The sequence below is a fragment of the Thunnus maccoyii genome, chromosome 8 (assembly GCF_910596095.1).
Source record: "Thunnus maccoyii chromosome 8, fThuMac1.1, whole genome shotgun sequence".
Lineage (NCBI taxonomy): Eukaryota > Metazoa > Chordata > Actinopteri > Scombriformes > Scombridae > Thunnus > Thunnus maccoyii.
This window is the reverse complement of record NC_056540.1, coordinates 12,508,884-12,529,071: the sequence shown is the minus strand read 5'-3', so window position 1 is coordinate 12,529,071 and position 20,188 is coordinate 12,508,884. Positions and strand designations below refer to the sequence as shown.

At 40.2% G+C, this 20,188-nt stretch overlaps 1 protein-coding gene across 1 annotated transcript in view; it reads right to left on the bottom strand.

Annotated features, from left to right (window-relative positions):
- Positions 1 to 124: 124 nt before the first annotated feature.
- Positions 125 to 20,188, bottom strand: part of flt4 (fms related receptor tyrosine kinase 4) — a 46,769-nt gene continuing 26,705 nt past the window's right edge. Inside the window, exons 9-30 of the mRNA XM_042419518.1 lie at positions 19,990 to 20,174; positions 18,130 to 18,295; positions 15,557 to 15,692; positions 14,841 to 14,949; positions 13,227 to 13,586; positions 12,268 to 12,414; positions 11,302 to 11,433; positions 10,614 to 10,720; positions 9,376 to 9,511; positions 8,800 to 8,904; positions 8,377 to 8,490; positions 7,840 to 7,928; positions 7,419 to 7,578; positions 7,225 to 7,319; positions 4,957 to 5,079; positions 4,651 to 4,762; positions 4,291 to 4,390; positions 4,009 to 4,114; positions 3,795 to 3,919; positions 2,542 to 2,662; positions 2,247 to 2,332; positions 125 to 751 (exon numbers count right to left, since the gene is read on the bottom strand). Of these exons, the coding sequence (XP_042275452.1) occupies positions 532 to 751; positions 2,247 to 2,332; positions 2,542 to 2,662; positions 3,795 to 3,919; positions 4,009 to 4,114; positions 4,291 to 4,390; positions 4,651 to 4,762; positions 4,957 to 5,079; positions 7,225 to 7,319; positions 7,419 to 7,578; positions 7,840 to 7,928; positions 8,377 to 8,490; positions 8,800 to 8,904; positions 9,376 to 9,511; positions 10,614 to 10,720; positions 11,302 to 11,433; positions 12,268 to 12,414; positions 13,227 to 13,586; positions 14,841 to 14,949; positions 15,557 to 15,692; positions 18,130 to 18,295; positions 19,990 to 20,174 (3,034 nt within the window). The 3' untranslated portion in view covers positions 125 to 531. The remainder of the gene's footprint in view (positions 752 to 2,246; positions 2,333 to 2,541; positions 2,663 to 3,794; positions 3,920 to 4,008; positions 4,115 to 4,290; positions 4,391 to 4,650; positions 4,763 to 4,956; positions 5,080 to 7,224; positions 7,320 to 7,418; positions 7,579 to 7,839; positions 7,929 to 8,376; positions 8,491 to 8,799; positions 8,905 to 9,375; positions 9,512 to 10,613; positions 10,721 to 11,301; positions 11,434 to 12,267; positions 12,415 to 13,226; positions 13,587 to 14,840; positions 14,950 to 15,556; positions 15,693 to 18,129; positions 18,296 to 19,989; positions 20,175 to 20,188) is intronic.

Below are 20,188 nucleotides of genomic sequence, written 5' to 3'. Positions count from 1 at the left end.
GATCATCACAGAGTTTTGGCTCTGGCTCACTGTGGACCTGTAATTTATCATAGCATGGCAAATGCAAATCTGCACTTAGAACCTGCAGTGACAAATTAGATTGATGACAGAGAAGGAAGCAGGAAGAAGATAAATTTCTTTATTTCTTCCCATATGAGTCATAATTTGTACAAATGAAGGAAGAATACTCTGAATATAAAAGATAAAAATATAAATGTGTGAATAGAAAATACTTAGGGTTTGTTTTTGTCATAATGCTGCCACCCAGTGGCTGGTTAGAGAAACTTCAGGCACATATAGCTCAGTCCATTTGTTGAGGCAGCAGTCCAAGAAGAGAGAGAGTTTGAGATGACAAGAGGTCAGCTCAGGTTTTAGGGATTTATAGGCTGCTGAGACTTTTGTCTACAAACCAGACCAGTTACATGAAAACACAAGAATGTTACTAAAGTAGACTTGTGGACCTCCCTCAACCTGAGCTGCCAACTTTTATTTTAAACCCATCCTTTCTCTTGGGCTGCATCTTTGGTAAAATTACACATTAGAAGAAGCCAGGCAGGGGGCGTCTGGCGAGGAGAAGAAGTCGCAGAAGCCCTCCTCGGACAGGTGTCCGTACTCGTTGTTGTAGAAGGTCTGTCCTGACAGCTGGCTGAAGAAGTTGGGACAGTGTCTTGAGCTGCTGGTGCCACTGCTTCGACCCAGCGAACCATGAGAGGCTGTCAGAGGCTCTGTGCTGCTGCTGCTGCTTATACGACTGGGAATGGAACAAAATATAGAAAAGTCGGTTGTTGTGTTGACTTAATATGTCAGGGGAAATTTTGATTTGTAGATACCTAAGAATGTTTATCTTTAAGCTCTGGGCCAGTATTAATCAAAATGCTAAAAGACTTGAAAGGCAATTTTTAAAGATTTATATCTTTAAATGCTTTGTGGCTGAGTGCCATAGACAAGGGAGGGAATTCAGAAAGTATTGAGAGACCGACAAACGCAACAATGTTTTTTAATCTTCTCATGGGGTTTGTTGACAATAACAAAAATGTTAACTAGATCTTAATTGGAAGATTTAAAAAATCATCATTCTTACAGAAAAATAAAAGCTTTTTTATCATATTTGACTATTCTGCTAAAAGAGCTCCAGAGCTCAGTTTCTGAGACATGATTTTGAATGACATCATTGGACATCATTGGTCATAATTAGCAATGCGGTATCTGAATACTGTAACATGAAACTCAGAAATGAAACATGTAAATTCAGAGTAGTGTAGTTTTATAGCTTGTCATTTCCAGATGCTGCTTGCTTGTAAGCTGCTCTATCCACCATTTGATGGGATGTTACATCACTTTTTTTTTTTTTTTTTTTGCATTTCTCAGGATTGCAAACGACTTGCATAAAGCTGACATTGATTTTGCTCGTGCTCTCTTTCCACACATCACAGTGTGGTGTAGCTTATGGCAGTAAATTTCCCCTCATGGTATGATCAACCTACTCTACAAGCAACCAATTTTCATGCTTCAATTTGGTTTTGTTACCATTTTGCTAAATTTCCTATACTTACATCCTATTTATATCATTGATAGCTTCTTCTTGTTAATTTCCAAAGCTACCAGGGATTTGAAGTATTTCACACAACTAAAAGACAAAAAGCCATACAGGCTTTTTGCAGAATAACATATTACAGAGAAAATGTAAGTTTAAATCCTTGTTTCTGATGGGCTACTCCTGCCATGAGCATACATGTCATCACTTGAGAGCTGCTCTTAAAAAAGTTCTTCCTACATTTTGCTGTAAGAAGGAATGAGTGTCTAGATAAATTATATTTTTACATTCAGTGAGGAACTTTTTACTGCAAATTTAGAGCGTTGTTAAATGTAACACACAGAACTTTGATAAATAGAGGTTTTAATGACTCAGACTTTTGCTTACTTCTACTCACTGATGCATAAGTCAAGACTGCTGATGTTTACTTTGCAAATCTAGTTTCACCACATGTAAGGCAGTGAGTCATTACTGTCCTTCATTGTACATGCCTCCATTTTAGAGAGAATGACTGTTTTCTCATATTGACTCTGAAACATGTTGCGCTCCTACAAACGTAGCGTTTGCTGATATAACTGAAAGGTGTCACCTTAACCTGACAGTCATTCTGTCTTGTCATAGTGAAAAATTGCGACTAAGTACCAGCACAGCTCTCACATGTCGCTTTCAATTTCTGACAGTAATGTGGATCTTTAGCTTTCGTAACACTGACCTTTTTGAGACAGCCCCCCTGTGCTTGTGCTCAATTCGCTCAAATTCTTCTGAGGCCAAAACCATCCCGCTGTCCGTCTGGTTATCCTGGGAACAGAGTCGAGTTTGACATCATGTGAATTTAATGACTTCGCTTGACCCTGCTGCTGTTTGTCTCCAGCAGCTGGCAACTATTTTTGGTAATTATCTGAGGAGAAAGTTCCCAAAGTTGGAACGCCATTCAAAAAAAAATGTCACCAGCCAGTTCACATTTTGAACAGTTGATGATAAAGAAGATTTAAAAAAAAAGCACTCACTTGAGAAGCCTTCTGTGGGTGCATCTCCAGGGGCAGCTCTTCAAATGTCTTCACTCTAGGTTGGCATATTTTTGAGGGTCCCACAAACACACAGCCGGCAAAGGGCACGCAGTTATAATACCTGCTCAAGAAGTATATAAAAGATGATCAGATAAATTCCTGACCAGGCTGAACTGAAAAATTGCAAAATATACTGTGTTCAGTGAGAAAAATAGTATAATAATAGTATATTTCAATAAAATGTTGCATACAGGGGTTAAAATATTGTTCACAAAATGATTTTCCCTTTTCAAGTAGTTTCATTAATGATCAGTGAGGAGGCTGTGAAACTATTCTATACATAAGATAAATCAGAGTGATACATGAAGATACAGACATGATGATACATCTGAGAAGTAAAAATGTTTTTCCCCAACTCGTAAAACATCTCACGACCCTCAAAATGATGTTTTCTGTCCCTGAGGATTTGTGACCATTCTTTGAGAACAGTCAGTTGATTGAAGTTTAAACAAAGAACAAGAAAAAAAGCTTCTTGGGGAAGTTTTCCTTCCAGCACCTCAGTATCACGTCATCTCTTCCTAGCAATCTATGATTCATTGATTGATAAGACTGGAAAATTTTAAAGGGTGAAATCTGGGGTCTTGTGTAAGCTTCTACCAATTGGGGAACCAATGGGAGAAAAACTTTTTTATTTGATAAAAGGCTTTTTTTTTTCTTTCTTTCTTAAATAAATTGATGCTTTTATAGGTATATATGTGCAGGTTGAGGTCACCCCTCAAGGATAAGACCGGCGATATTCAATATTTTGTTAATGTAAAAAAAAATCCTATAAAAAAGACCAAAACCAAAAACACATTAGTCTGTCTCTCAATACAGTACTTTCCAACTTTACTTGCTTGCCGTGGCTCTCAGCCCCGAGCCCTTTTATTCCTACTGAAGACATACATCTTGACAAACTGGGTCGAGACTTTCAATTTAAAAAAAAAAAACAGGCCAAATAATTTCCTTGAACACCTGGCCACTGTAGATTTTAGCTAAAAATGACTAAATGTTGCATTTGCTGGGGACTGTTTTCAGCGGTGGAGGTCTATAGCACCGAAGAAAAAGAGATAGATCAGGCTTTGGCTTCACAAAAAAAATATTTGTGTGTAGGATTGTTGGTTTTGGTCTTTTATTGGGTTTTGTTGACAATAAGAAAAAATGGTTTCCAGCTCCAAATTAAAAAGAAGAGAGAAGGGGGTGTGAATTAGTACCTGGTGGGCAGAGTGTTGCAGGCTAGTCTGAGTTCCTCTTCAGATGGGGGGCGTGATGAGGCCTGCGAGAAACCGTCGTCTTCTGAGCTCTGCGAGTGGTTCAGAGGGATGTAGTCCTTCCCATCCTGTGGGGAAATGTGTTGAAGATTCAAAGACATGAAAACTCTTTACAAAACAAAACATTCAACATCCATAGAATGAGCAGTGAACTTACAGGTAGGCTGTTGTCCTGCAGCAGGTCTCCCAGGATCTGCACCAGAGCGGGGAAGGTCGGTCTCTCTTTAGGCTCACCCTGCCAGCAGGCCAGCATGATGCCATATCTACCAGCAGAGGGCAGCACAGTCACAAAGGATGACACTAAGCTCTTCCAATTTCCCAGACTCAATAATGTAACTACACATTTGATCCTACATCCTCTCAAAATTATGACATTCTTGAGGGGATTCATGTTTTGTTACATATGAGGGAGAAGGAATAAATTAAAGCCTACACTTACATTTCAGGCGAGGCAGTCTCTGGTGCTCTCATCCTCACGCCATCCTTCAATCGTTTGCAAAACTCTTCATCAATCTGCACTCCTGGGTACGGAGATGCACCTGAATGTGGACAAAGTGGGGAGGATGAGACATTAATTAGCATGCCAGAGAAAGGAGAAACTAGTTATTATGTGTTTGGATAATAGAAATGATTTACTTTGCTATACATTCCCTATTGCTTTTTGCAGCGACAGAGATTTACCGACACTCCTTCACAGATCTGGTTGAGACTGTATTGAGGTTTTGTTTCCTTTGACTTCTGTACAAATGAATGTCTTCATGAAAAGATGAAATTGGTGTAATTTGATGTTGTTATTTACCCAGTGAAAAGATTTCCCAGAGCAGAACTCCAAAGGACCACACGTCACTCTGGCTGGTGTACACTTTGTCAAAAATGCTCTCTGGAGCCATCCACTTTAGAGGCAGGCGAGCCTGAAAGAACATTAAAAAACACCAGACAAATATTGAGAGATAGTCATGTAAACAGGAACGGCGCCTGCCTTTCAACTGAATCATTATGCTGGTAGTGGCTTTGAAAAAAAAAAAGACTTAGATGTTTCCCCACAGAGCAGAGTAATTAGAGATAGATAATAAACTCTAAAGTAGAGAGTGTGAAGGTGTCGTACGTTGCCTTTCCTGACGTAGTCGGGGTCTTTGTATATGTCTCTGGCCAGGCCGAAGTCACAGATCTTCACGATGTTGTTCTCTGACAGGAGAATGTTCCGGGCTGCCAGGTCTCTGTGGATACACTGCGGATACACACAGGACCACACATACATCAAAAACCCTGCAGACAGGTGTGTGTCCATGTATGCGCTCGTGTTTGTGTTTACATACACTGTCAACACGTTGTTTTCTCTGATGAGTTAATTACAGATGTGATTTGTGAGCAAGTAAATCACAAGTTGGCTGTATTTAATAATCTGTTTTGTTTAAAATCTGCGAGTGTGTTTTCATATGTGTGTGTGTGTGCTAGTTTGTGACTGGGACTGGACTATGTCTTGGCCAGGCTGGGCTCTGTGGAATCGCTGCAGGAGATCCAACATCGCTCACAGAGCTGTCAAGTAAATGTGCCTACAGGGTCACGACTGGTTTAGAGCCATCGTTTAAAGCCAGACAGTGTGCTGACAGAGTCTGATCGCTAATGTTCATGATCAGTTATGGCTGCTTTTTTTTTTTTTTTTTTAATTTCAGACTTTATACAGATACCAGTGGTTTCATTTGTATGATAGATTGTGGGTTGGACATTAACAGACTCTGTTCAGGCAAGTCTCTGATTAAATGATGCTATAATTTGGAAAGCAGCTCCAGATCTACTTGGATCGAGTGTTGGAATGTCACTAGTACATTTACTTAAGTACTGTGTTTAAGTACTTTGAGTATTTCCATTTTATGGTACTTTATACTTCTACTTCACCACATTTCATCAAGAAATATTTTACTTTTTATTCAACTACATTTATTTGAGAACTGTAGCTATTAGTTTCTTTGAAAAATAAAACTTTCTATCAAGAATTTTAGCAAGTGATGACATATTGTTATTGATAAACTGATAAACTTCCCAAAAGTATATAAAATATATAAAAACACCTCCAGGAGCTAAAACGTGAGAATGCCTCTTACAATGATATTCAAGTAATATAAAAGATACCCACTTTGAAAGGGGTTGTACTGCATAATGAGTACTTTCTATATACTTTAAATAGATTTTGCTGCATAATCTTCTATTTTTTCAATTAAAGATCCCCTCCAGACATGTTTTAAGATGTATATAAAATACTCTACTTTGAATAATAGTTGTCATCTAATATGGTTTTTCCACAAAAAAGTCATCTCATTAAAATCCTTAAAATGGCATATCCTCCTTCTCTCTGATTAAAAAGTCCAGAGTCTATAAATATGTAAATATATTTCATTTTAAAAGTTTAACTGCTGGACACGAGATGTCTCCTGCTACACTGTAAAGTCCATTCTCAGTGTTTGTGAACTGGAAGTTTCAAGTTTCCTCATCACACATGTGTAAGTTGAATATTGGACCAGAATTGGCTCCAAACTGGTTGTGATGTCATAAATCATGCTGGTAGGTTTACAATGAGCACAGAGAAACTTTCCTCCTTCAGCAGATGAATGTGAAAGCAGAACTTATAGTGTTCAACTCTGCACATACATCATTCTGTACAGTGAAGCTCAAACATCCAAATGAAGGGACAAGAAGAAAAACACATTTTTGAGTAGAGGGGGACTTTAACTAACATTTTGAATCAGGAGGACCTTTACTTATAGTAGAGTATTTTTATTTTGCAGTATTGCTACTTTTATTCAAGTAAAGGATCCAGATATTTTTACCACTACTGCTCAAATCACTCCTAAGCTGTGTCCTAGTTCCATACTACATGACAATTGTACACAATATTAGTTAGCATATTAGCATACAAGACATTAAGGGAGAAAGAAAATAATGCATTTAATGTGGAAAAGAACATTAACCTGTGATTTGACACACCACTGCCAATTAAAGTTCACAAAGACATTATTTTCTATTTCCAAAGATCATCAACCACAATTTGTTTTAATGTTTGTTGTTAATGTGGTTCTTTTGTGCATTGCATTGTGGGACAAAAGTGTTTATCATCAACACATTTCAAAAATCATGAGGATTTAGTAAGTACGCCAGTGTGAAAGCACAACATACTCCAAACCTCCTTAGTATTAGTAGTGTATATATTGTGGAACTGGGACACAGCTCTAATCATAAGTGGTCACACTGTTAATTAACAAGCACAAAGGACTGAAAAGCTGAATGACCCCAGCTACAATCTACTGCCTCTGAAGCCGACTGGTGACAATTCACCACTGTTCATTCACTAATTGTCGTATTAGCACGGACGACTAACCTTTCTAGAGGCCAGGAACTCCATCCCACGAGCCACCTGGAAGCTGTAGCAAATTAGATCTTCTATTGTCAGAGGAGTTTTCCACAAGTCCTCCACTGGAGAGAGAAAAAAAGGGAAAATATAAACATGAAAGCTATGTTTGTAACAAGATAATGAATTAAACAATTTACTCTTGAGAGTAACAACAGACTCACTTTTCTCCACAGCCGGTTTCTGATTGGACGCGTTGGACGACTGACTCTGAGGACTGATGAGCGAGGAGGAGGAGGGAGAAGGCGGGTGGCGAGCTCTCTGGTCCATTTGACCCGCCTCGATCATTCGTCTCACCTGGCTCTGAGTTTTCGGAGAGCGATCCTAAGCGGGGAAATAAGTCGATGCATCATCTCCACAGTCAATATTGAAAAAACGAAACAAAATCCAGGTGTCAGAGTTTTTGAGCGGTTGTTCAAGGTTTCTTAAGAAAATGCTGTTTAGTAAAAGAGACAAAGATAGAAATATCAGCTGAACTAAAGCGGAGAAGACTCATTTTAAAGATTAAGCTGCAGACAAATTATCACTTCAGTGGAAATAAACATAAAAGCGGAAGAAAATGCTTAATTTTCTGTGTTTTGATACCCTGTATGGGAGGAAGAACTCTCTCTTGGCTCGCAGGAAGTTGGACAGATTCCCATACTTGCAGTATTCCACTATCACCATCAGTGGACCTGTTGATACAGATAGTTTATACTGTATGTACAGTACGTATATGATACATATGTAGTATATGTCAGCTGTTTTTTGTTTAGGAACTCTCTCCTCACATCATATTATAATAGCGTGTGTCTGCATGCTGCCTGACATTAGCTGCAATACTTTGCAAGCACAGTAAACGCTTTCAGCTGTGCACCCCTCAAAAAAAGCACTATAGGTCAAAATTATGTATGGCCAAAGAAAAAGAAAGACAGCTGTTCGACTTTCTCAGTTCATTTGCTCTTGTGCAGAAGCTGAAGGGGGTAGACAAAATAATGTAAACACCTCATAAAAAAGGGAATTCCATTCTGTTGGCTCAATACAGTTTCGATGAAATGTTACAGCATAACAACCTCGACCATCACTTAACACTTTACAATACAATACATGTAACATGAGATACATATAAATGCATGCACTCACCATTTGGTTTGGTGCAGGCTCCTAACAGGTTCACTACATTCAGATGGTTACCAATGTGAATCAGGATCTTTAACTCCGACATCAAGGCCTTGTGCTCACTGGCTGTGGCTCCATCTGAAAGGCACCCATCCACAGAGCGGATTTAAACACATTTTACTGTGTATTTTTGCATTTTTACATAATATACGTACATCTACCAAGTCATGTGTTACACATACTGTACTGAATTTACATAAAACGGTATATAAATGTAAATTAAGAGACGTTAAGCTGTCTTATTGAGATCTACTTCAAATTTTTGCACCAGTAGCTTCTCAGAAAGCTTCCTAAAATAATCTGTGATTAATGCCACTGCAAGCAGCTACAGTAAGTAGCTTGGAAAAGTAATTTAACAGGTCACATGCACATAAAGACGAATCTCACCCTTCAGCATCTTGACAGCCACTGTGTCCAGACTAGTGCTCTTGCTGATGCCATAGATTGATGCCTCAATTACTTTTCCAAAGGCACCGTGGCCTAAAACCTTTCCTGTGTTGGGGGAGAGAAAAGAAAAAAGACAGAATATTCAGGCTCATTGATCTATGCAAGCTTGGTTTTAGTCTCACTGGAATACACAAACAGTTGTGGTTGGGAGCGGTTGCAAAATGTAAATGCATCTGGCATCCATATAGACAACTGGGAGGAATTTCAATTTCAATTGCAGCATTTGGAAAACAACATGTTCCCATAAGTTGCAGTTGAGGAACAGATGCTTTTCCTCAGGGCGTTTTTAAAAAGCTGTGCTGGGAATGAGCACATATTTAACATTAGCACTTTACTTGGCAGCACTTTGCCTGGCTGGCTGCAATCCAAACTCATGCCATTAAGGATTCTGGAAATGGAAAAGTAATTCACTTTCATCCATCTATCCACTTTCATCCGTGCCTGTATATTCCTCCCTCCCATTCACTCCTTTATCCCACCATCCATACATCCTTTCTTCTCCCACCGGTTTCTCACCCAGTCGGAGTCTGTCTCGAGAGATCTCCCACTGTGAGGAGTCGTAGGGCAGGTATTCACACTGCTCGTCCAGAGGCACCTCCCCCGGGTCCATAATGATTGACAGATAGCCTGTCTTTATGTCGGCCGGGTTAACCTGAAGCACACAGAGAGAGAGAGCTATGTAAGGTGGGGAGGTGAAAGACCAAGTTGGGCTGAATAGCTGGAAATGATAAATGAGGTGGGAGTAATGCAGCAACAAAAATGAAACAATATGAGAAGAGAAAGAGGGAAAGGTTACAAGAAACAAATGCATTCTTGATGGTTTATTGAAAGGAAGTCATCCCTGTAGTATGTTTTGAAAATGTAATTTTGGGAAGTGTGATGTTTTTCTCCTCAGCTGAAGGGAAGGTGTGGGATTTTCTTTTTTTTTTTTGGTAGAAATAATCAAATAAACAGCTTGCACGCTTCAGGGCTCCAATGTCTACTTATTATTTATTGCATCAATAATAAGTAGACATTGGAGCCCTGCATTGTGTGAGCTGTTTATTTGTTTATTTGTACATTTGCACACTTTCAGCCCGCCACCTGCCCTCTTTGGTTTGGATATGCATGCATACTCCTATTTTGGGAGTTTCTTTCCATACTTGAGAAGGCAACAACCTCTTTAACCCTATTAGATGAGTCAAAGAATAAATTGTGGTCACGCTGGAAACAAGGCTGGAAACATTTTCATTTTCTGAGAAACTGGTATTTAGTTTTCATCCAATATTGACTACTTTGTGGTTTTCAATAGCTTTCTTGGGGACTGGTGTCCACATTCTGTACATAATCATTTATCTACTTTTGTTAAGTAATGTGTTAACAGTAACCCTTTCACTGTTGGAAAAAAGAATAGAGATAAGAAAGAGAAGAGTGGGAAAAAAAAACACCTCCACATATCAAGCCACATATCGATCAACTGTGTGAGGTGATCTAATATGTGACCTAGTGAGGAGAAACTAAAAAGCAATCTGTGCCTCGTTACGGTCCTGTTTATTGTTAGGTCTAAGAGTGGCACACAAATAATTCTGGACTCACAGGAAATATCAGGAGCTCTCTGTCAGCAGTAAATTACAGACTCACATAAAGATCAAACGGGTTGCGCTCAAATGCCGACAGAGCTGCAGTGAGTCAAAGGTTAAAGAGTTTCCATCACAAGCTGCCGGCCTCACTCACAAACACACAGACACACACAGTTGTAAGCGGCGACCTCTGACCCGTTTCACATTGCAGAAGATGAGGATGAGCAAGGCCCAGAAGAAAACAGCGATCACTCCAGTCCCGATGAGTATTACAATCTCCACGTTGGCCTTGTCGCTTGAACCTTGACAGAAAGAAAGAAAACATAAGAGAAAGAAAGAAATCCACTTTTAGATGCACACGTTTCAGAAACCATCTATGTATCCTCTCACAGGTCTTCTAATTTAATTTCTCTTTGATGACATTACTTCTCACTGACTGTAGGGGGTGCTATATTACAAACAATTGTTCCTGGCTTTCTGACAGGCTCTTTACATTAAATCTTTAAGTTACAGCAATGAGCTAAACATCAATGTACTCAATTCAGCAATTCATCAGGAAACCACTTCCAGCAAACCCATTACATTATTCATTCTGCATATAAAATGTCCCCACCCCACAGTCAATGACTTTGATTTTTATTGTGGAGAGCCACGCATAAGAGCACAAGCTGTATCGACAAGTGTGAGAGGTGAACAATGAGAATTCAGACAGTACATTTTGTGTGAAGATGTGAGTTTGAGGGCAACTGTGATTTCAAGCCTGAGTGCTCTTGAAAAAGTACAGCCAGTGTTGAGAGTGTGTGAGTGGATTTGGGTGTCTCGGCGATATGTTATACGTGTGTGTGAGTGTGTGTTTGCGTGTGTGTGTGAGTGTGTCTCTCACCAATGACCTGGACAGCGGCTGAGGAGTGGACACAACCACGCTGGTTGCAGGCGGTGCAGGTGTAAAGACCGGCATCCTCCTCTCTAACTCGCTGGATACTCAGTGTGCGGTTTGCATCCTGCAGCTGGATCCCTGCGAGGAGGCATGGGATGATTAGTGACACACAAACACACACACACCCGAACACACACCCGTACTTCAATGTGAAACAATGCACATCTGTAACTTCTCCTCACCTCTCACATCATCAATACAGCAACATTTTCAACAACATTTTTGTCACACATCCGGACCTCAGTCTATATAACTATTTTATTATCGTCCTGTGTGGTGAGCTGTGTGTCCCTGTGGGTCCTTTGAGTGAACCCAGAGCATCAGCTGTCACTCAAACCCAAACTGACCACCCCTTCTCTTCCTCCCCTCCTCCACCCCCTCATCTCCTTCAGATGTTAAGAAGAGATGCATACTGAGAAAGCTAATGAGCCATGTCTATCTGCCCTGCGGGGTTGTGTGTGTGTGTGTGTGGGGCGGGGGGGCGAGGGGGGCGGGCGGCACATCCGTACAACACTTGTACATCCATACAAGTATTCTTGTCACTGTTGCTGTTTGACACATTTGTTTAACAGTATGAGTGTGTGTGAGTGGGCTGGTGGGCGGTTGTGTATCTGTGTGCTTTTTTGGCTTTTAATAGCTGAGCGACAGCAACATCTGCTGAAAGTTGTCATAAACATCTGCTCTTTTATGTAATGTGTAAGCAGGATGTAGTAAACCGGGCTGGAAACTCACCTCAGCAGAATAACCTCATGGGATGATACGAATTCTGCTAAATTAAGATTCAACAAGGCAAACTCCATGAGTAACTCAATGCTGGTGTATGAGTGTATGTGTTATGTATGTGAGGCTGCTGGGTTGGTGGGTGAGTGGGCAGCAGCGTGGTTGTGTAAGTGTAGGTGTATGCTGACACACCTGACATTTGGTGGAGAGGCTGGTTGTCTTTGAACCAGGAGAGGCGGGGCAGAGGTCTGCCCTCCACATCGCATTCCATCCGCAGGGATTCGGTCACATTAACTGTCTGGTTGGTGAGGCTGCGCTTGTACCGAGGCGCCTCCAGGGCTACACAGAGGCGGAGGGGACAAAAGACAGAAAGAGAGCAGGAGAAAGAAGGAGAAATCAACACTATTACTTGCCTGCACTGAATGTGTACAATGCAATATCAGCCCTGTAAAAGGACTGTAAATGTACATATTTACTCAAGAGTCTCATAGGATTGAAGGAAGGGCAAAAGTCAGAAATTCCCATTAAAATGTACATCTATCCGCCAGGCACTGATGCAAGGTTAACTTACAGCATACAACGCAAATAAAGCATGAATTTGTTTGTGTGTTTCAACCCTGCAGCGTCTCAACTCTGTTTTCTGGTCACTACATATTGATGCGATGCGAACACCAGGTACTCTCGCCATTATGTGTGGATGTGGGTATGGGGCTGCGTGGGCTCTTCTTTGTGTGTATTTTTAAGCCTCCAAGCATCTCAGTGCTGGGTCCGTTGTGACCCGTGTGTTTCTGCTGCCGAGGGTTGACCTTTTCTCTATAATAGACTCTTTTCACGGCGGACATTTTGACTTGTCAAAGCAGGAAAAGCACAGGTGGAATTATTAATGTTAATGAAGGCTGCATTCCATTTAGGTTATCCGGTTCCAGGTCTCTGGTATTATGTTTGCTCACACTGACATGGCTTGTTGGGACAATTAATGGAATGGAACTATCATTAAAGTTAGTATTGACACCTGTGCTTTTCCTGCTTCAAAAAGGTTAAAATGTCTGCTGTGAAAAGGGTCTATTAGCTATGGTCGGAGTGAGTGGCTTTCTACATCAGACCGTGTGTGTACATCTGTGTCTGGAGCTTCCACCTCTTTTATCTCTCACCTTTGACAGAGATGTATTTGAACAGGCACTGTTTCTCCCCACTCCGCCTGCTCTGAGCCTCACAGACGTAATGACCCTCATCTTGCAGCTGTACAGCAGGGATGGTGAAATCCAGGACCCAGCTGTTGGAGGGCTCCTGGAAGGAGAGCTGGCCATCAAGCGTGACAGCGTAGAGGTGCACGCTCCTGCAGTCCAGCTCCTGGGGCTTGCCCTGCACATCCTTCAGAGCCTGGGGGTCAAGGCGGTACCACTGCAGCTGCTCGTAGGTGTAATTGTCAGCGCTGCAGCACAGGGACACTTTCTCCTGCTCCAGGGGATTCTCTGAGGGCTGCACGTCCACGCTGAACCCCGCAGGGACGGCTGTGAAGATACAGAGAGGGGTTAGGTGAAGCGGCTAGGTAACCTAGTAAGACAGAGCTTGTGCAATGTAATGTGATGTTAATGGATAGGTTCACAATTTTTCACTTTTGTCCTAAAACAACAGTCAGGTGCCAAAATGAACACTGACATGTTTTTCTTGCTGTAATCATTCCTCCTGTTCATACTATTAAGGGATCCCTTCATAATACACTTACAATGTAGATGATGGAGGACAAAATCCACAATCCCCCTTCGGTGCTAAAGTGTATTTAAAAGTTTATTTGAAGCTAATATGAAGAGTCACACATCTAAATTAGTCAAATCAAGTCAATATCTTTCAAAGTTCCTGACTTTTTAGTGCCAAATTCTCTCTTTTTGTTACTGTTCTACTGCAGCCGAACAGAAAAACAGTCGAGACACAAAGAGGCAATTTTTTACTAAAAAGACTGTAACTGTGGAAGATATCTACTTTATTTCAAACTCAGACTGCTCAGGCCTCATGTAATCTTTTAGATAAACTTTAAAATACATTTTGACTCGTAACAAGGACTGTGGATTGTGCATTAAGAAGGGATCTTCTAAAGTCAGTATGAACAGGAGGAATGATTACAGCAAGAAAAAAAAAACTGTTTCAATATTCATTTGGGCACCTGATTATTGTTTTAAGACAGACTTGAAAAATTATGAACCCATCCTTTGATGAAAATTATGCCCTAAGGGATAAGTTTCTCACATGAATCCAGTAGTATCTATCCATGCAGATAGTCTTCATTTCCTTGATGTGTGTGAGATTTCGATTGTCACCCCATTGAAATGGAGGAGTGTAAATGTGTTCATGGTGCTCACAGAATTAGAAAATGGAATTTAAACAATTCAGCAGCAAAAAAATAAAAGCCATTTTCCTCAAGTAGGGCTATTCTACTGTTTAACATTCTTTTAAGTGAGAATTGTTAATAACAGTCACTTCGAACACTTGCTTGTGCCATGGAAGCCTGTTCAATAACCCATCCATGTTCTTCAATAAAAAGTAATGTTGCTGTAGAATTTTTTTAAAGTAATTTTCCAATACTGTGAGCAAAAACAGAGTTGTTTTCACCTCCAATGTAATGAGGTGGAAGCAGAAATCTCAGAAAATGATATCTCAAAATCTGGACAAACACCACCAAAATTATTTTCATAGCACTCAGTACTTCGGGGAGCTGAATTCTGTGTTCTTAGTCAAAGACAAGGTGACATCCAACTCAACATACTTACTGGTTACATAGAAGTAAATCAGCCGTTCGTCTTTTCCCACTTTGTTGTCAGCAGAACACTTGTACATGACTGAAACACTGGCGTTGCGAATCTGAAGCCTGCTCACTATCTGTAGGGTGAGAAAAGGTGGATGAGACTTTTAATTCATCTGGAGGAGACACGGATATTTTAAAAGGAAGTGCGGCCCGCTGTCATGTAATTCTTGAACTGTGAGCTGACACGAGCCAGATATTGTGCTGACAAGCCCAACAGAAAGCAAACTCACTCAGGTGTGACTGAAAAAACATCAGGACATTTGCGTGTCCGTGTAATAATTTCCTGTTACAGCTGTGGTTTACAAATGTGCAGACATGTATGTGTGTGTGTGTGCGCGTGTGTTCCCCTGCATGTGTGTCTGGATGTGTTTATAACCAGCGCTCAAAGGAAGTCTGCAGAGGAAGACTGTTCTAAATATTTCTACTGTGGAAATGGTTCTTGATTGACAAATTTTGTTATGGAGCTCAGAATTTGGGACGCTTACATAAAAACATCACAGTTCACGGATAAGTCAACTTATGTAAATGTATTCTTTTCTGGGTTGCATCCTAATAATATTCATATAATAGGCATTGTTTTACAGAAATTTTAATATTAGTATTATTATAGAACATCATGCATTTTGGAAAAGGGAGGCCTTTCCATAGAACAACAGTAATAATCAAACAGCCTGGGCGAACCTTTTGTCGTCCATCCACCACTTCGACAGACGTTTCAATAGTCTCAATTTCATTCATGGCGTTTTCCAAGCTAATATTCTGCCAGTTCTGACAGTCCGCGATCCTGTCACTCCGGCCCTTCCTGTCTCGTCGGACCCTGGAGAGAAACACAGACACATTCATGACATCTCCCCCTCATTGACATGCAGAGCAGAGAGTGGGCAGTGGGGGAGAATTCAAAAGGACATCAAACCAGACATCCTGAGGTTTTATGAGAATTTTTTCTCTCCACACACTGGAATGCATTTTAGATCTGAACATCAGCTCGCATCCCAAAGCCAAGACAATTATGCAAAGTGTCCTGGTCACTAATGGAAAAACTACAGTATCCATTTCTATTATGAAGATCCATAGTGTGAACATCATAGCAGAACTAATGAAACATGAAATGGAATTTTGTTTTGCATTTCCTCCTGAAGGCAGCGCTTAACTATTCTTCATTAGCAGAAGGTGATCAGGGTCAATTCTTTTTACCTTGGTCATACTCTACAAAAAGCACACAGTTGCCTAGATATTTCATACATACATCAATTTAGAAGTGAACTATGCGGATTGTGTGGATTAAACATTACATTGCATGACATTACATGCACTCCCTGAAGACTTAAACCCTTCCCTTGAACATAACCACTAGCAAGGTTGTAGTTTGTAATATTTCTGGTAATTTTAGGAGTAAAATATTACAAATATTTTACTGCCTCAGCTGTACTTTGTTTTATTGCAAATTAGCAACATGCTAAACTAAGATTAGCATCAGCATTGTTTATTGTGCCGGAATTACATTTAGACCATAATGGAGATAAAATCTACAAAATCTACAATCTACTAAATCAATAAATAAATCAAAGGAATTGCATGTCATAAAAACGATACAATTTATAAACAAATAAAGAGTCTTCTGCAGAGACTTCATGTGATGTTTGGCAACATTTTTGCAGCACATTTGACCTTTTTTATAGCAGTGACTGATTTTAATGTATCTGTAATGAGATAAATCAAACAAAACAAAAACATAGAAATTTGGAGTAGATTTTGATTTATATATGTGATATTTGCCTGATAAAATAATTAAATTAATCATATCTTTTGGGAAAGAGAGATTATGATCAAAGAAAACAATGTCTATAGAGAGAAAATTCACAATTATATCATAAATGTATTAATGACTCTTCTTCTTTCTCATGACCTCAGTATTTATAATGTTCTAAAGGACCAGTTCGACATTTTTTGGAACAAACAAACTGCAAGAAAGCTTCACCATGGCCAAAATGTTTTGTGATGTGACATGAATAATACAGACTCTGACTGATGGTGTCTTATCATTTGAAAATACTGTTTGCTCATATTTGATATTTTTCAATTCATTTTCTTTACACACTTCAGGAAGTGGAATCCATACTGTGCTACCACAGTACTACAGGCTGCTGTGACTCATGATAGATATATTAGAAAGTCCTGCACTACATCTTTGACCATGAGATTAAAAAAGGAAATTCAATTCTTATGCACCAGAAAATGTCAACACAGCCTCGCTTCAGTCAGTGCCCATGAAATGTCACAAAAGATGTACATGAGACAGAACGTGAACTAGACAGCCTGAGCTAAAGTTGTGCCTAACCTGTCACTGTTGTGTGTTGTGCCTATACTGCCTATATGGACAGATTATAGGCATACCCACATGGAAAGGTCAAGAGAACAGCAATAACTTCCGAAATAAAGCCTTGGAGGAAGACAGTGGAGGTAGGTGAATATTTGAGGGATATTCAGTGGAAGCAGCCACAACACGAGGGCTTAAAGGAATGGAAATAAGCTAAATGTACTGTATGACTGTCCAGAGAATCCATTATATAATGTCAGGGGATTCAGTGTAGATGGAGAAGGGGAGAAAAAGCCCCAGGCGATGCCTGGCAATAAGAGTGTGTGTGTGTGTATGTGTGAGTGTTTATGTGTGCATTTAAGCATGTATGTGTGTGATATACAGCACCCTGAAGTGCTTTTTGTGCTCAAACACACCTCGAAGGTTTATGTGCATTTCTGACACATGAATGAGTTTGTGAGTCTGTGTGTGTGTTATGTGTTTGCCTATATATATGTGAGAAAGTGAGACCGCTGTGAGAGAGCTGAACCATGGCGGATCAGCCACAGAGTAATAGCAGCACAATATTATTGCGTGGGGGAGGTTGTATGTTAGACATCGAACAGACACACTTTCCTTTCGTCTTCTCTTTCCTCTGTTTACGTCTCCTCCACCTTCCTCTTTATCTCTGCTATTTTCCTCCACCTCCACTTCTCTTTCTTCACCACCTCCTTCCACATTATCTCCTCCCTCTCTACTTTACTCAGAGCCAGTGGATACTTTCACGCTGACCTCTTCTTGTTATTTGGTCCTCACATTACGCTTCATGCACTGCATCCCACTCCTCTCTTTTCTGTCCAGTTCAATCATAGCTTATCTGCTCCCACACATATAGAGTTTGCAAAAATATCAGTCCTGAGTGTGTGTATATGGGAGAAGTGTTGTTTTATTTTCTTACAGTCTGTTGCGGGTGCTGTTGAGGACACATGGACCCCAGGCCCTCCACTGCCAGCTGATGTTGGGAGCGGGGAGACCGTAGGCGGTGCATGTTAGAGTCTGGCTGCTGCCGCTCGGGTAAGGACTGGACGGTTCTGCCACTTCTTTCTCGTGAATCTGTGGGGGAACTGAGAAAGACGAGAAAGTCATTCTATCCATTCAGCTAGCCATAATATTTAGGGTCATTGTACCACCCCATAAAAAGGGCAGAAGATGTTATTTGATACAAGAAACTTTTAAAGGGATGACGCAGGTTGGCAGACAGAAGTATTTGCAAAAAAAAAGCTCATGTTTATTAACAAACTAATAATAAAACAGAGACAAAAATGAACCCTGCGAAATTGAACAAAAATAACTTAAACTGAAACAAAGCAAAAAATCTGCAGCCTCACAGCAAGCTGCCACCTACTCTCTTCCCTACTCCATCTCAATTAACCAGTGACTGGCCTTTTACCTTCTCAGCCCCAACTAACTGGAACGTATCCTCTACTCAAGTTACCACAGGGTGAGCCGGACTAATACAAAGCTTTCAAAACATATAGAACATTGATGTGGATTTCTCTGTTACTGCTAACAATCACTGTTTTCTATGTTCACACACGCACAGCCATGAGTGCACCAAATTATACAGAATGTCATTTACTACAGAGCAGTTTTACCCTTCATACCTCAACTTGACAGCACCTAGTGACTCACTGCTTGGTGCAGCTAACGATGCACACCTTTTGTCACTGTCACTGATTAAGCGGACGACCTGTCCAACCATCACAAAACAAATCACAACAGTACTGAAGCCCTTCAACAAAATATAACACTGTCACACTCACACCATCCGAATGAAACCCATATTCCACTATTTGCGTAACATGACAGACAGCATAATTAACAGAAACATTAGACTGAAATTAGTGATTTAACACAAAAACATCAGTAATGTTGGGAACCAGGGACCAGTGAAAAGGGAGAGGAGTAACTTTCTCACAGTCACAGACTTATCCAAGTCTATGTTTACTAGGCAGAACAAGGAAACACCCTGGACTAGCTGCCAGACTGTCATAAGGCTAACACAAAAAGACAGAAAAATCAACCTCATACTCTTATTCACAGCTATGAGACATTTACATTAGATTTTGAATGATGTGAAGAAACTCGAATGTGACTAGAACACAACAGGGACATTAGAAACAGAGAGGAAAGCCTGATGGGGAGAGAACAAAGAGAATTGTGCATAGTTCACTCAGAGAGCAAGGTACAAATGCAATTCTGCGTAATATCTGTCTCAAATTCCACTTCAACAGGTTGCCTACGAAATTTGTAGCGAACAACTGAGAAGTCTACAAAAGAAAATTATTATTGCATTGACAACCTCTTGTGAATACTGTATTCTAAAGTAGGAACAACAGATTAGGTGTTTTCTTTGTATTTGCTTTGAACATGTGGTTTGTAATGATGCATTGTAGCAATAAGCTAATGTTGTATCTAGACTAGTAGAAATTTAATGAAAAAATTAAGAAATCAGTTTTCTTAATCAATCTGTTGCCATTAAGTTTTTGTGCATCTTTTCTTCATTGATGCAGCTCTTCTATTGTTGTGATATTCAAGCTTTTTTTAACATTCTGATTAAAAAAAATATAAAAATTCTCCACAAATACAAATCACACATAAGTACAGAATATTACACCTTTTTATGTAAAGCACTCATCATAATTCTCACATCATTGTTTCTAAACCATCTTGAATCTACTCACATCCACTATTTACACACAAAACATGTGGCGTGATCTCCACTGAGTGAGAGTACACAGATCAACAGACTAGTTACCGTTGACAACAAGCGTGATGTTAAGCCTCTTCTCCAGCGCGGCGGCATTGTTCTTCAGCACCACCATGTAGAGCCCAGAATCCTCTTGACAAACATCCTTAATCTCCAAAGCGTGGTTAAGGTGCATCCTCATTCTTTTCATCTTGAACTCCGGGCGCTCGTTTATCAGCTTTCCATCTTTATACCTGGATATAAACAC